Source organism: Doryrhamphus excisus, chromosome 7 (assembly GCF_030265055.1).
Source record: "Doryrhamphus excisus isolate RoL2022-K1 chromosome 7, RoL_Dexc_1.0, whole genome shotgun sequence".
Taxonomy (NCBI): Eukaryota; Metazoa; Chordata; class Actinopteri; order Syngnathiformes; family Syngnathidae; genus Doryrhamphus; species Doryrhamphus excisus.
In genome coordinates this window covers 18,795,130-18,809,051 of record NC_080472.1, presented here as the reverse complement: position 1 = coordinate 18,809,051, position 13,922 = coordinate 18,795,130, and the positions used below count along the sequence as shown (strand labels likewise).

General features: G+C 41.3%; 2 protein-coding genes across 2 annotated transcripts in view; one reads left to right on the top strand and one right to left on the bottom strand.

Moving 5' to 3' along the window:
- Positions 1-13,922, top strand: part of wnt5b (wingless-type MMTV integration site family, member 5b) — a 53,278-nt gene that overhangs the window by 16,050 nt on the left and 23,306 nt on the right. The window lies entirely within an intron of this gene.
- On the bottom strand, positions 5,569-8,229 carry fbxl14b (F-box and leucine-rich repeat protein 14b). Its single transcript, XM_058077721.1, has one exon. It carries the CDS (start codon positions 7,628-7,630, stop codon positions 6,428-6,430), a length of 1,203 nt encoding a protein of 400 aa, XP_057933704.1. The 5' UTR covers positions 7,631-8,229; the 3' UTR covers positions 5,569-6,427.

The following is a 13,922-nucleotide window of genomic DNA, read 5'->3' as shown; positions in this document are numbered from 1 at the left end:
GTTTTTAATGCATTTGCTTCATTAAGGGTGGTGTCACCTTACAATCAGGATGATGTCATGATTACATCTTTGCTATAATGTGTGATGCTTGAAAAAAAAAATCTTTTTTTACCTCCTCCATACATCTCTTGTGAGGAAACACAGCTCATTACCTTGCTGAGGAATGTGCGGCAAAGGTGTGTGTGTGTGTGTGTGTTGAACATAATTAGCTGGTCTGCTGAGCAGCTGAGAGAAGCAGCAGAATTCTTTTTTTTTTTTGCATAAAGTTTTAATATGAGCGCATATTCTGTGCCAAACTTTACCTCAGAATGATGTGTGTGTGTGTGTGGTGTGTGTGTGTGTGTTGGTGCCCTTATGGCATTTTAACATGGCGAGCCGACTTCTCGCAGCTCACAGTCAAAAGTGACTCACAGATTCCTTTCCATCTCGCTTTCTTTCTTCCTTCACTTTTCATATTGTGCAGAATTCCTTCTCTTTTGCTCTGGCCTAAAATAAAGATACCGACATGCGTTTATTCCGTTTCTCACCAAAATGTGGTCCTTAAACTACGCCTCACCCCTTTCTACAAATTGTTTTGCTAGTTTTTCCCACGATTCCGCAAGCCAATAAACATAGAAGCGACTCTGAAAACAACAACTATGAAATGTTTGACTATTGACCCTTTGGAGTCTAGGGCGGTTTTGAACATTTTAGCTCAATATGGCAGCTGAAAAAACATTTATCTCGCCTTGGTCTTGGTGCAAACTCATATTCATCATTTTGGCATAGTGTATTAACCAAAATTTTTGATCTAGATTAGATTCAACTTTATTGTTATTGCCCATGTCACTGGTACAGGGCAACAAAATTTAAAAGTTAGCATCCAACCAGAAGTGCAAATGTATAAATACCTTATTAGTAAATAAATGAAAAAATAGAATAGAGCTATAAATGGACAGTATATGTACAAACTATAACAGGCTATGACTATGATACAGTGTGGATATATACAGGAATATAAATGACTATAGTACGGCTATTTCAGATTATACAGATTATAAACAGTATGGTGCGGGGGTTCAATTCCACCCTCGGATACTCCGGTTTCCTCCCACATTCCAAAAACATGCTAGGTTAATTGCCGACTCCAAATTGTCCATAGGTATGAATGTGAGTGTGAATGGTTGTTTGTCTATATGTGCCCTGTGATTGGCTGGCTGGCCAGCAGTCCAGGGCTGTACCCCGCCTCTCGCCCGAAGACAGCTGGGATAGGCTCCAGCACGCCCCCGCGACCCTCGTGAGGATAAGCAGTAGAAAATGAATGAATGTATGAATATTAGGTTTAGTGCTGAGTTGTTGATTTACATTATACAATGCGTTAACATGCAATGGATATGTTATATTCTCATTTTGTTGCACCGTGAGCAAGCATGTTGTTCTGCCTAATTTTTTGAACCCAATGTGGCCCACGAGTCATAAAGTGTGCCCACCCCTGGTCTAGGGCCTCACAGATTACTCCATTAATTGAAAAAACAAGCTTCAGATGAATCGACTAAGAAAATAATGGTTCGGTTGCAGCCCTAACTGGCCAAATTTAGCTAGCGGGATAGGCTCCAGCACCGCCCGCAACCCTCGAGAGGAAAAGCCGTAGAAAAAAAATGAATGAATGAATGAATAAACAGTATGAATACGACAAGATATAATAACAGTAATATGTACAGTAGTGCAATAAAGTGACTATGATACAGTGTGGATATATAAATGAATATAGTATGGCTATTTAGCTTTTTAGCATTAGTTTTCTACAGCATGGGTAACGTTTAATGTTGTCATTTGCACCTTTTCTCTGAGAAATCATAATCATATCACCATTTAAAGACTTGGAAGTGTGCACTCGAGTGAAGGTAGCGCCTGTATGACCGCAGAAACGAACTACATTGTGACTTAAAGTGTATATTGTAGTGTTTATTATGTGTATTATGCACAAATACTGTAGTATAATCTGTGCGTCAAGGACCCCGACACGGTCGCCCACCCCCTTCTGTCCCGAGGGGGGGCGTCCAGGGACTTCAAAGCACCGTGGCGACACCTCAGCACCAGGTGCCGATGAGAAAGGAGGAGGAGGAGGAGGTGTAGTGGGAGGGAATGAGTAAGGTAAGAAGGAAAGAAGGAAGTTTTGGGAAAGGTGAGGAACACCAAAAAAAATGGAGCAGACAGACATCACGGCAGACAGAACGCTGGAGCCACCACTGAGAGATTTTTTTTTTTTTTTTTTTTTAGGGGAGGGGGTCAGTCGCATGGGACCGCTAACGCCCAGACCCCCAACCCAATAACCCTCCCACTGCTTTGTTGTCAAGAGCCCCCCCTAATTCCCTCCTTTTTTAATGGTGAACTGCTCCTTTAATGATGAGCAGTAAAAGTTTCTCTTCCTCTCTTTCGCTTTACAGGAAGTGAGACGCAGCTACCAACACGCCACAAAGTTCAAACAGCAGCATTTTACTCCTTGAAAAAAACTTTATTTTACAAGTTTTTTTCTTCTTCTCTGCACCCCACAAAACTGTGAGGAACTTTTGTCTAATTTGGGGTTCCTTGTTGGCTTTTTTCAATTAGCCTCTGTCAGTCAACGCAAGATATGCAGCATCTGTGTGTGTGTGTGTGTGTTACGTTTTTAAAGTCACGCTGAGAGCGAGATACGTTTTGGTGTAAATCTCTTTTGCTGCACGCTTTTGATCCCTGGCAGCACATTTTTTTGGGAAACGACTGCAAAGCTTGTGATAAAAGGAATAGGAAAGAATAAATTGGAGGATATTTATGTGCTTAAAGGCCTCAAAGACAAGTCTGAAATACTTAAGCTGTCATTGTGATTGGATGGGACTGTTTTCAGGCTGTTTTCTCATGGATTGGGGGTGTACAAGCGTGTGTATAATGTGAAGCGTTGCTGCATTTGTCTACTTTTATCTCTTCTTTTTATAGTGACCTTTTAAGGTTGAGCATGTGAAATATGAAGCCAGCGCCCCCCAGGGGTGATTTGCTTATCGGATGCCGCCTAAAATGCTAAGTAATGCTGCAGAAACCGCCGTCGTAAATCTGCGTGACACAAAAAAGCGGCGCAAATGTGGAGCGATCGGATGGACTCGGTGGACACGACATTAAGCACACCTGCGCTATCTGATGGCGTCCATCAGTAAATGAATCATGGTCATGGACGGCGGTCACATACAAAGTGACTGCGTTGTTATTTAATCGCATGCAGACCTCCGTGGAGAAGTGCACGGCATTGATGTTGACGTCCGTAGACCCAGAGGTTAAAGGTCGAGCTGTATTGGAAGAGCCGCCATTGTTTACTATTACACCTGGCAGAATGACTTGAATACGTCCATCATGAGCATCACAACCGGTCCATGGCGGAGGTACTTTGGTCGTCACTTTGTCGCTGTTATATGATATCAGTCAGCTGATATTTAAGCTCCCATCCTGATTGGCTCTTTCTCACCCACGGTAAAGATGAAGTGGTGAACAGATTCTAAAACGACACACACAGATGCCAACTTTCATCTTTATTATTCCAAGTACGAAAAACTCCATTATGGAAAATGCACGATTTCTACTCTTCTGTTCGAATATCTGCTTGTTCAATCCCACCCTCGGCCATCTCTGTGTGGAGTTTGCATGTTCTCCCCGTGCATGCGTGGGTTTTCTCCGGGTACTCCGGTTTCCTCCCACATTCCAAAAACATGCTAGGTTAATTAGCGACTCCAAATTGTCCATAGGTATGAATGTGAGTGTGAATGGTTGTTTGTCTATATGTGCCCTGTGATTGGCTGGCTGGCCACCAGTCCAGGGTGTACCCCGCGTCTCGCCCAAAGACAGCTGGGATAGGCTCCAGCACCCCCTCCGCGACCCTCGTGAAGATAAGCGGTAGAAAATGAATGAATGAATACTAGGAAGTAGCTCTTTGTGACATGGTCATTGTGAAAGTGGCTTGTAGGTTGAATCAGTGGATTATTATTTATCAATAAATAAATAATCCACTAAGTCAAAACCTCAGGTGCTGTATGCATGATCAAATAAAATAATAAAAAATTATTCTTATACATTAGTTGTAAGGCAGGCTGTCCAATGTGCAGCCCCCAAGCCAGTTGTGTACATAATATTAATAATACAGAATAGTTTTTAATCATATTTTTGTTTGTTGCTTTCGGTGTTTTCCTGATTACGGCATCGCCACAGCAGATCTTTTTGATCCGCTTGCCGGTTTTTGGCTTGAGCCCTTTATTTTTATATTCAGGATGCACTTCCTGATGAATACCGATGATGGAGATTCGAACCCGAGGCATCCGCTCCAAAGTCCAAGTAATAATTATTTGCTTTGTTTATTATGGTGACATAAAGCTTGGCATTGATTTACATTGGCCAATCATTCAATATTTCTATATGTAGTCCTTGGTGGGACGTTTGGACGGTCGCTGATTGAGCGTGCTGAAAACACAGAGTTGTCCAAAGTGCGGCCCAGGGGCCACTTCCAATAAGGAGCTCCTCCCCATCCTCGCCACCTGTTTTATTTGTACTGGTAATCAAACATAATAGTGATGAGGAGCCATAAAAGCTGTCATTTGCCGTTATTACCCTGCAGAGTTACACGTTCTGGCCTCTGCAATGACGCCGCAATCGATACGATTCAATACATTACCCCTCAGGACTGCGGACCAAGTTAGTTTATGTTCAAGATATCGACTCTAAGATACCACAGCAATGGTCAAGACCCTTCAGAGCCCCAAATCCCCAATGGACGCAGTGGCAGGAGAGACACAGGGAATGCCTAAATGCTTTGAATGATGGTGTGGAATGTTAAAAAGAAGTGTGTGTGTGTGGCTGGAAGGGGGCAATGCGGGGGTGAAAGCAAGGCGAGCGGGGGGTCTTCTGCCTGGCCTAAGATCTGGTATGCGTGACTGAACAAGAGGAGGAGGGAAGAGAGAGAGGAACCCCCCCCCCCCCCACACCAAAAAAAACTGCCTTACTAACTTCTAAAGACGCACAATGGCTAGTTTGTGTGTGTGTGTGTGTGTGTATTAAGACGAGAAAACCCAATAAAATGAACACTTGAAGCGTCAAAATGATGACGCTAATATTAATAAGCTTGTTTTGATTAATTACAAAAGGAGTGCAGCCAAATCAAGGCATCCATTTTGAGGCTGCTCATAAATAATAAAACAACACAACAGATTTTTTCCTCTCCTCACTGATGAAGAAGAAGAAGAAGAAGGGGTGGGGGGGACAATGTGATGGCTGCTTAGTAATAAGAAAATAAATATGCTAATCCTCCAGGATGACACAAAGCAACACTGCGTTTTCCTTCATTACATAAATATCTTTAATTGTTTTGCTCGTAAGAATATAAAACAATTTGGGATTCTGCATGTTTTTTAACCTCTTTACAAACACGTAATGTACAGTACATTTTTTCTTTTTCTTTTTTTTTTCTTTCAAATCCTTAAATGTTCATACAGCTTTTTCAGCAGGACGCACACATCCGTATGTTGGTTTTTCAAGCAGGTCGTTGCATTACATGAAACACACTTTTGTGTGTAGAAAAAAAAATAAAAAGGGAAAAAAAAACAAAAAAAAAAAACAACAGCGAGATGTGACCGAGCGTGTAACCCGAGAAGCGGAGAGAGAGAGAGAAAAAGAAAAATAATCGATTGCTCCTTATTCCAAGCATGTCTCCGCGTGGGTATTTTTATCCGGGGAGGGATGGAGAGAAGGAGCAGCAGGAGGAGGAGAAGGAGGAAGAGAACATCCCTCCTCCTCCCATTAAAAATATATATAAAAAAAAAACAACAACATGGAACCCTGATTTGTTTCAATCAATAAAAGAGGGTAAAAATATGTAATCACTTCAATTTGAAGCAACATTCACTGACGTTTGTCCCCAGCAGGACCCCCCTCCCCACTTTACCAAAAATACCTGAAGCTTGTTGTGTGTGTGTGTGTGTGTGTGTGTGTGTGTGTGTGTGTGTGTGCGTTAAAAGTTTGTTTGCATAATGCATTTGAAGGGGAATGTGATGCTGTTTGTGTCAATTAACAAAAAAAGGTAGTTTAGATTGCGTCCCATTCTGCTCATGGAGGGAGGAGGGAAGGGTGGGGGAGGGGGCGACACACATGCACACACACACACACACACACACAGTCCCTCTAGGCACATTTTCTCCCAGTCTCAGTTCTGGTTTTCCTTCTTTTTTTCCCCACTTCCGAGGTAGCCGAATGTTGTCTTTTTAGGCTGTGGCTCCCAGTTTAGGTGACTCCCAGTAAGGAAGTGCGACTGGATGTGACAAGGAAATCAAACGAGTCAACGGAAACTTGGGAGAAATAGACAATCACACAGTAGGGGGGGATGCAGGTCGGCCGCCCCCCTCCGGCGTCCCCCGCCCCGTCCCGTCCCATTCTCCAATCACCTGACTTTCTCACTCTCTGTCATCTGCCAGAGTCCCAGGTTGAGAACTTTAAGGCAGGGGAGCTGCGTGATCCTCTCCAGCCCCCTTTTGGTGATCTTGGTACATCCATACAGGTCGATTCCCGCCAGCTGGGTCAGGTGATCGGCGATGAGCTCCAACCCCTTGTCGGTGATGCGTACGCACTGGCCGATGTTGAGCGTCCGCAGCTCGTGCATCTGCCGCACCATGCGGTTGATGCCGTCGTCCGAGATGTGGCACGAGCACAGCGAGAGCGACTTGAGCTGGTACAACCCCTGAGCGATGTACGCCAGCGTCTGGTCGCCGATCTTGTCGCAGAAGGACACGTCCAAGCCCAAGAGACGCAAGGTGCCCATGGCTAGGTGCATGGCGCCCGTGTCGCTGATGTTGTCGCAGGAGCGCAAGTTGAGGCTCCACAGCGAGGTCATGTGGGAGAGGTGGATCATGCCGGCGTCCGAGATTCCGCCGCAGAAGCTCAAGTTGAGGACCCTCAGTTTGGTCAACCCCTTGGAGATGTGCTTCAGGGACAGGTCTGTCAGTTTCTGGCAGTCCTGCAGCGTCAGGTACTCGAGGGTCAGGCAGCCCTCGGCGGCGCTGCGGGTCATGCCGGCTAAGTGTTCGATCCCCACGTCCGAGATGTGCCGGCAGGACCTCAAGTTGAGGCTCTTGAGTCGGTGTAGGCCCCACGCTATCAGCAGCAACCCCGTGTTGGTGATGTTGCTGCAGCCTCCCAACTCCAGCACCTCCAGGTTCTTCAGGTACTTTGCGATCTGACCCAAGCTGGAGTCGGTGATCTGCTTGCAGAGACTCAGGTTCAACACCCTCAAGGATGGGATCTGCTGCACAAACGCGTGCCCCAAACCGTTGTCGGTGAGATTGTAGCAGCCCGACAGGTTGAGGGACTCGATGTTGGGCATTCCCTGGATCACGTAGCTCAGGCTGCGGCGCAGGGACAGGATCTGGACCCTTCGGATTCCCCTGGCTTGGAGACTGGGGAACAAGGAGGGATTGGCTCGGCGGAGGTGCAGCTTGGCCTCCACGCCTCTCCACACCGACTTGTGGTAGGATGCGTCTCTCCAAGCGATGCACACTTGGGCTACCCTGCCTTTGTCCCTCACGTCCAGATAGCTGAAAATCATGGCCAAAATTTCCGGGAAGAGGCACGAAATGTGCGTCTCCATTGTTTTTCAAAACCCAGGCATATAAGAATTATTACTCCACACCCCCACGGCTGAGAAAACAAGCACCCCCCTTCTCTTTAAATTATGCAAAAAAGTAGCAACCAGTCCCGGTTATCCCGAAAAGAAGCGTCTTGTTTCGGTTCTTTTCGTCAGCCTTGAAAGTGTCCACAATGAGCCAACTCTCTTCGGTCCGGTGTACTGCCGCAGTCACAGTCACATGCATTCAAAAAGAAAGCAAAAACAGCCCCAAAAAAGCGTTTATTCCTGCCTCCGCCAAGAAAGAGGAAGGAGAAGAAGGAGGAGGAGGAGAGGAGGAATCGGCGTCAATTCTTCCCTTCACTCTCTCTCTCTCTCTTCCTCCCTCACTCACACGACGCTTCCTTCTTGTATTCTCGCCGCAAAAAGGCGTCCTCTCTCGGCCGAACGCGGATCCAGACGGTCGTGCATTTCAGAGGCGGAAAGTACAAGTCGGAGCTAGACTACCGGTTGGGAGTACTTCCATGGCTGGAGAAGGGGGGGGAGGAGGACGACAGTGCGAGGGAGGCGAGGGGCGTCCTGCACTCCAGCCTTTGTCTGCTCTTTTCAAACCGTCTTGGCACGGACCCCGGCACTCCGCGCTCATTGGAGGGGTGCTCCGATATTTCTGTATTAACATAACCGCTTCTAAACATGTTCCACAAGAAATAGCAACACTCGGACTTGTTTTATTAATATTCTACCGTATTATGATGCGTATGTTAATGTCGTATAACCGCAACGCGGCATAATTCTGTTGTCATTCAGTGTCGCTGCCTCCCCCCCGCGTGTCAGGCAAGTTGGTACGTCTCGCCTCAGCTGGAACGGTGCGAACAGTTTCCCTTGGAAACCAACTTCTTACCATTCAGTTCACTCTGGGCTTTAACCCTTTGAGTGGACCACACAGGAAACAGCAAAGTCAACTGGAGAAGTCTATTCACTTGTCTTCCCCTGGCTGACACCTTTTGTACTTTCGGTTTTAAATCGGACCCTTTTGTGGCACTTGCAGGGAAATCCTCATTCAAAAAAAAAAACGGACATAGAGCAGAATACAGTAGGATCCATTGTGTGGACAAAACAATGCATTTAACTTTTTTTCTTCACTAACAATTTACATCAAAATACAGGAATGGTTGGTATACATTACCAGTATAAAACATAAATGCTAAACATTAAAAGCAACACAACTGCATGAGAGAAAAGCAAAACAAAGCAAAACAGAAGTAGCATGAGGAAAGTCCTTCTTAAAGACGTGAGAGAGATATGTTCCGTTCCAAATTTGTCCTGTATCTGACTTGTGAACATTGTGAAAAGTACCAAAAAACGGGGTAATAAGGGACAATTTTTGGGGTAAATAGGGACAATTTTTGGGGGAAGTAGGGACAATTTTTGGGGGAAATGTTCTGCCTTTTCATGTAAAACAGGAAGCTGCTTTGTGTTGTTGTTTTTTTTTTAAACATATATTGTAAAAATACTAAATAAAAACATATTTACAAAATAATTGCATAGATAAACAAGAATTAGTCATTAAAAAATGTACATAAATCATTTTTTAAAATTGCAAAATAAATTTTTAATATGGATTTTTCCATGCAAATTATGATTTTAAATAGATGGAGTTTTGAAAATTCAATAAAAATACAAGAAAAAGTCAAATATAATATGAAAAATCCTAAAAAATAACTTGATAAAATGATGAAATCGCACCCTTTTACGTAAATGGCGTATATTGACAGATGACACCTAAATAAACAAACACACTGTAATAAATTAACACACACTAAACACAAAAATGGCCTCTTTTGGTGGAGGTAAGGAGAAAAAGAAGGATAGAAAAGCCAGGAACAAAATCTGACTTGTGAACAGTGTGAACAGTACAGAAAAACGGGGTAATAAGGGACAATTTTCGGGGTAATAAAGGACAATTTGGGGGGAAAATGTTCTGCCTTTTCATGTTAAACAGGAAGCTGCTTGGTGTTGTTGTTTTTTCAAAAAAGCATATATTCTAAAAAATACTAAATAAAAACATATTTACAAAATAATTGCATAGATAAACAAGAATTAAAGTCATTTAAAAATGTACATAAAACATTTTTAAAAATTACAAAATAAACTTTTAATAGGGATTTTCCAATTAAAAATGGATGATTATTTTATTTTGAAATATGAATAAAAATATGAATAAAAATACAAAAAAGTAAAATATAATGTAAAAATTCCTAAAAAAAAATAATAATAAAAATAAAATGATGAAATCACACCCTTTTACGTAAATGCCGTATATTGACAGATGGCACCTAAATAAACAAACACACTGTAATAAATTAACACACACTAAACACAAAAATGGCCTCTTTTGGTGGAGGTAAGGAGAAAAAGAAGGATAGAAAAGCCAGGAACAAAATCTGACTTGTGAACAGTGTGAACAGTACCGAAAAACGGGGTAATAAGGGACAATTTTTGGGGTAAATAGTGCAGCCTGATGAAGAAAATATGGATTGAAATTGCCAGAAACTTTAAGGAGTCAACATCAGTCAACATTTGTCTGTAAAATTTAAGTTCTAGTTTTGTTCAGTCCTCGCTCCTGGTGGTCTCGATCATGCGTTTGGTGCTTTGCGTGCGCTTTTGGCATTTCTTCTTCATCTTAATTTGCAGCATTTTACTGTTGCATGTGTTTTTGATTTTGTATATTTTGTATATTCACATATTAATGCAACCGATATAAACAACAAACATGACAAAAATAAACAGCCAATATATATATAAGACATCCCCGAATATAAGACCGACCCTTATAACTTTAGCATCAGTAATTCTACACCAGTACAATATTGTCTTCTGTATTTTGTATTTAATTACAGTTACCAAATAGGGGTCCTATAAACAAGTCTATGTTGTAGCAACATGTAAACACATAGCAGTATCCTTAAGTAGCTCACCGGGGGGCCATAAAATAATCAGAAAAGTGTCAAAAATAAAATGTGTCTTTTATTAGGACTCAACTTTGAAGCTGTTTGTCGTCTTGCGTGTGGCTTTGCTTATGTTTTGATGTTTCATTATTAATTCAGTAACGGCTGTATAAATGTAACTTTCTTTGCTGCAATTGGCCTCTCTCTCACCCTCAAAGTAACCTTCATCTATGTGTGTGTGTGTGTGTGTGTGTGTGTGTGTGTGTGTGTGTGTTTATCTCCATGTGTGTGCATGTGCATAGCCTATTCAGTCCAGGGAACATATGTCTATGTGTGTGTGTGTGTGTGTGTGTGTGCGAGCGAGAGAGAGAGATAATATGACAGGGGAGCCGTTTGCTGAAGCCAGTGGAGTGTGGCGGAGTGCTTGAGAAAGAGCGAGGGGGAGGAAGAGCTGATGGGAAATGTAGAAGTAGAGTGAAAAAGGAGAGCAGGGATCAGGTGAGGATTAGAAAGGTGCAGAAAAAAAAATGTTTTTTGCGCTATTAAATTTGTTTATTTTTTTTTTGATTGCATAGCACTCACCATGTTGTGAGTGTTCAAAGCTAGTAATGTCAAGCAGAATAAGTAAAACAGGAATATCCGGATTTTTATACTGTAGATATGCATCACTTTTACTTACTTATACTTGGTGGTTTATATTGTTTATTTTTTTATATTTATATATATTTTTATTTTTTTTATATTGTGTTTTTTGTACTGCTTAACCCTCCTATTGTGTTAGGGTCGGCACCGACCCGTTTTACATTTTCATTCATTCATTTTCTACCGTCCTCAGTTATGCCTGCCAGTAACCCAAATTTTAGCTCACAGTTCAAAGCAAAAAAAAAAAAAAAACATCAACCGAGAGACAGCTAGCATCTAAAATAAAAAAACACTCGTTAGTTGGGACACTCGTATGCCAAGTACCACTGTATAAATTACAATAAAAAAGAAATCCTGGCAGTGCTTCGGTATATTCTTACTTCTCTCTGGCAGTCGACGTACCCTGTGACATTCCGTGTGGGCTCTTGACATTCCATAGAAGTTCCTGGAACTTAGAAGTTGGACATTTCCCAGGTTTCATGAATGGAGCGTAACATATTCTCAAGGTAGCTTTTCTGACAAGCTATCACTTTCAAAATGACCAAAACACATAATTAGCTAGCTAAACATTAATTCATACTTTCATTCATTTTCTACCGCTTTTCCTCACGAGGGTCACGGAGGGTGCTGGAGCCTATCCCAGCTTGTCTTAGGGCGAGAGGCGGGGTGTAATAATTTTTAAGTATTAAGTTAAGACACTGCCACAAATAGATTGCAGTCCTGTCCACAGAAGATCCTCTATTTCAGGGGTACCCAACCACCAACTCAAAGGTGCATTCATTCATTTTCTACCGCTTATCCTCATGAGGGTCGCGGGGGGGGGTGCTAGAGCCTATCCCAGCTGTCTTCAGGCGAGACGCGGGGTACACTCTGGACTGGTGGCCAGCTAGCCAATCACAGGGCACATATAGCCAAACAACCATTCACACTCACATTCATACCTATTGACAATTTGGAGTCGCCAATGAATTAACCTAGCATGTTTTTGGAATGTGGGAGGAAACCGGAGTACCCGGAGAAAACCCACGCATGCATGGGGAGAACATGCAAACTCCACACAGAGATGGCATAGGGTGGAATTGAACCCTGGTCTCCTAGCTGTGAGGTCTGCGCACTAAGAAGCCAATCCGATATGTTTTCTTTTAATCTAATGAATACTAATAATTGTATACTTATATGTTTATTTGATATAATAGAAAAACCCTGACGGGCCGGAGTTATAACTCCTTCCATCTTTAATCTCGTATGTACCATCAAGGGTAAAAACCAAGCAGTCCCTGGAGTCCGCTGACACCTACGTCCTTGCAACACCTGGACCAGCCACCCTTTAGCGCATATGTGTTGTGTACTTCCGAAGCAAAGGTTTGCCATCTGAATACTAAGCACCGGAACACCTTGACTGACAGAGCCAACTGCAGTTTTCATACACTTCCAGTGGCACAAGTTGCAGACCCTAAACTGGTTTTCTGCCACGGTCATGAAGCATAATGGGATTAGCTTCACCCAAGGGCTCTGTTCAATTAGACGCTGTGACTGATCATTTCCGTGAAGCAGTCAGTTTGATATTTGGGAAGCTCAAATGGGAATTCAAAAGCAGTGTGACATTTTTGCAAGCTTGGAAGCAAACTTAGTAGCTACAAAGAGCTTCATACGGAGCCAGAATATATATATTTCATATCCAATAATTCAGCGCAGCAAACATCTAAACATGTGGAGCTCTGTAATCCACTTTCAGTTTACATTGCTGACAATAGCACAATTGAGACCAGATCCAGATTAAACCATATGTGATGTTACAGCATACAAACAGCAAATCTGGTTAGAATTGAATTTTAAATATAAATATATATTAAAGAATATATATAAAATAACATAAAATTATAATGTCAATATATATGTATATATATTTAATATAAAATAATATATAATTATAATAATGTATATATTAAAATGATTTTACCACATAAGAAAAAAAATCATTTAAAATAAAAACTAAATTAGAATATATAAAAGTATATTTAAAATATTTCTATGTTAAATTTTAAATATTTAAAAAAGGTTACACCCCGCCTCTCGCCCAAAGACAGCTGGGATAGGCCCCAGCACCCCCCGCGACCCTCGTGAGAAAAAGCGGTAGAAAATGAATGAATGAAAAATAATTACAAATTTTAAAAAATACTAAATAAAAATATATTTACAAAATAATTGCATAGAAAAACAAGAATTTTAAAGTACGTAAATAAAAAAAATTACACAAAATATTTTAAAAATTACAAAATAAACTTTTAATAGGGATTTTTCCATGCAAATTTAAAATTGCCGATTATATGACTTTAAAAAGATGGATTTTTGAAAATTAAATGGAAATTTTAAAGTAAAATATAATGTCAAAAATCCTTTAAAAAACTTGAAAAACTCAATTAGATTATGTAAAAATACATTTAAAATGTTTTTATGTTAAATTTAAAATATTTAAGAATGATTACACCCCGCCTCTCACCCGAAGACAGCTGGGATAGGCTCCAGCAAAACAAGAATTTAAAAAGTAAGTCATTAAAAAAATTGACAAACTATTTTGAAAATTACAAAAGAAACTATTAATGTGTTATTTTTCCATGCAAATTTAAAATTGTTGATTATATGATTTTAAAAAGATGGATTTTTGAAAATTGAATAGAAATAAAAAAATATAAAATAAAAATAAGTAAAAGTAAAATAAGTAAAAT

What these genes read in the sequence shown, in the direction of transcription:
- fbxl14b (XM_058077721.1), bottom strand. Translation starts at nt 7,630, where the DNA reads ATGGAGACGCACATTTCGTGCCTCTTCCCGGAAATTTTGGCCATGATT.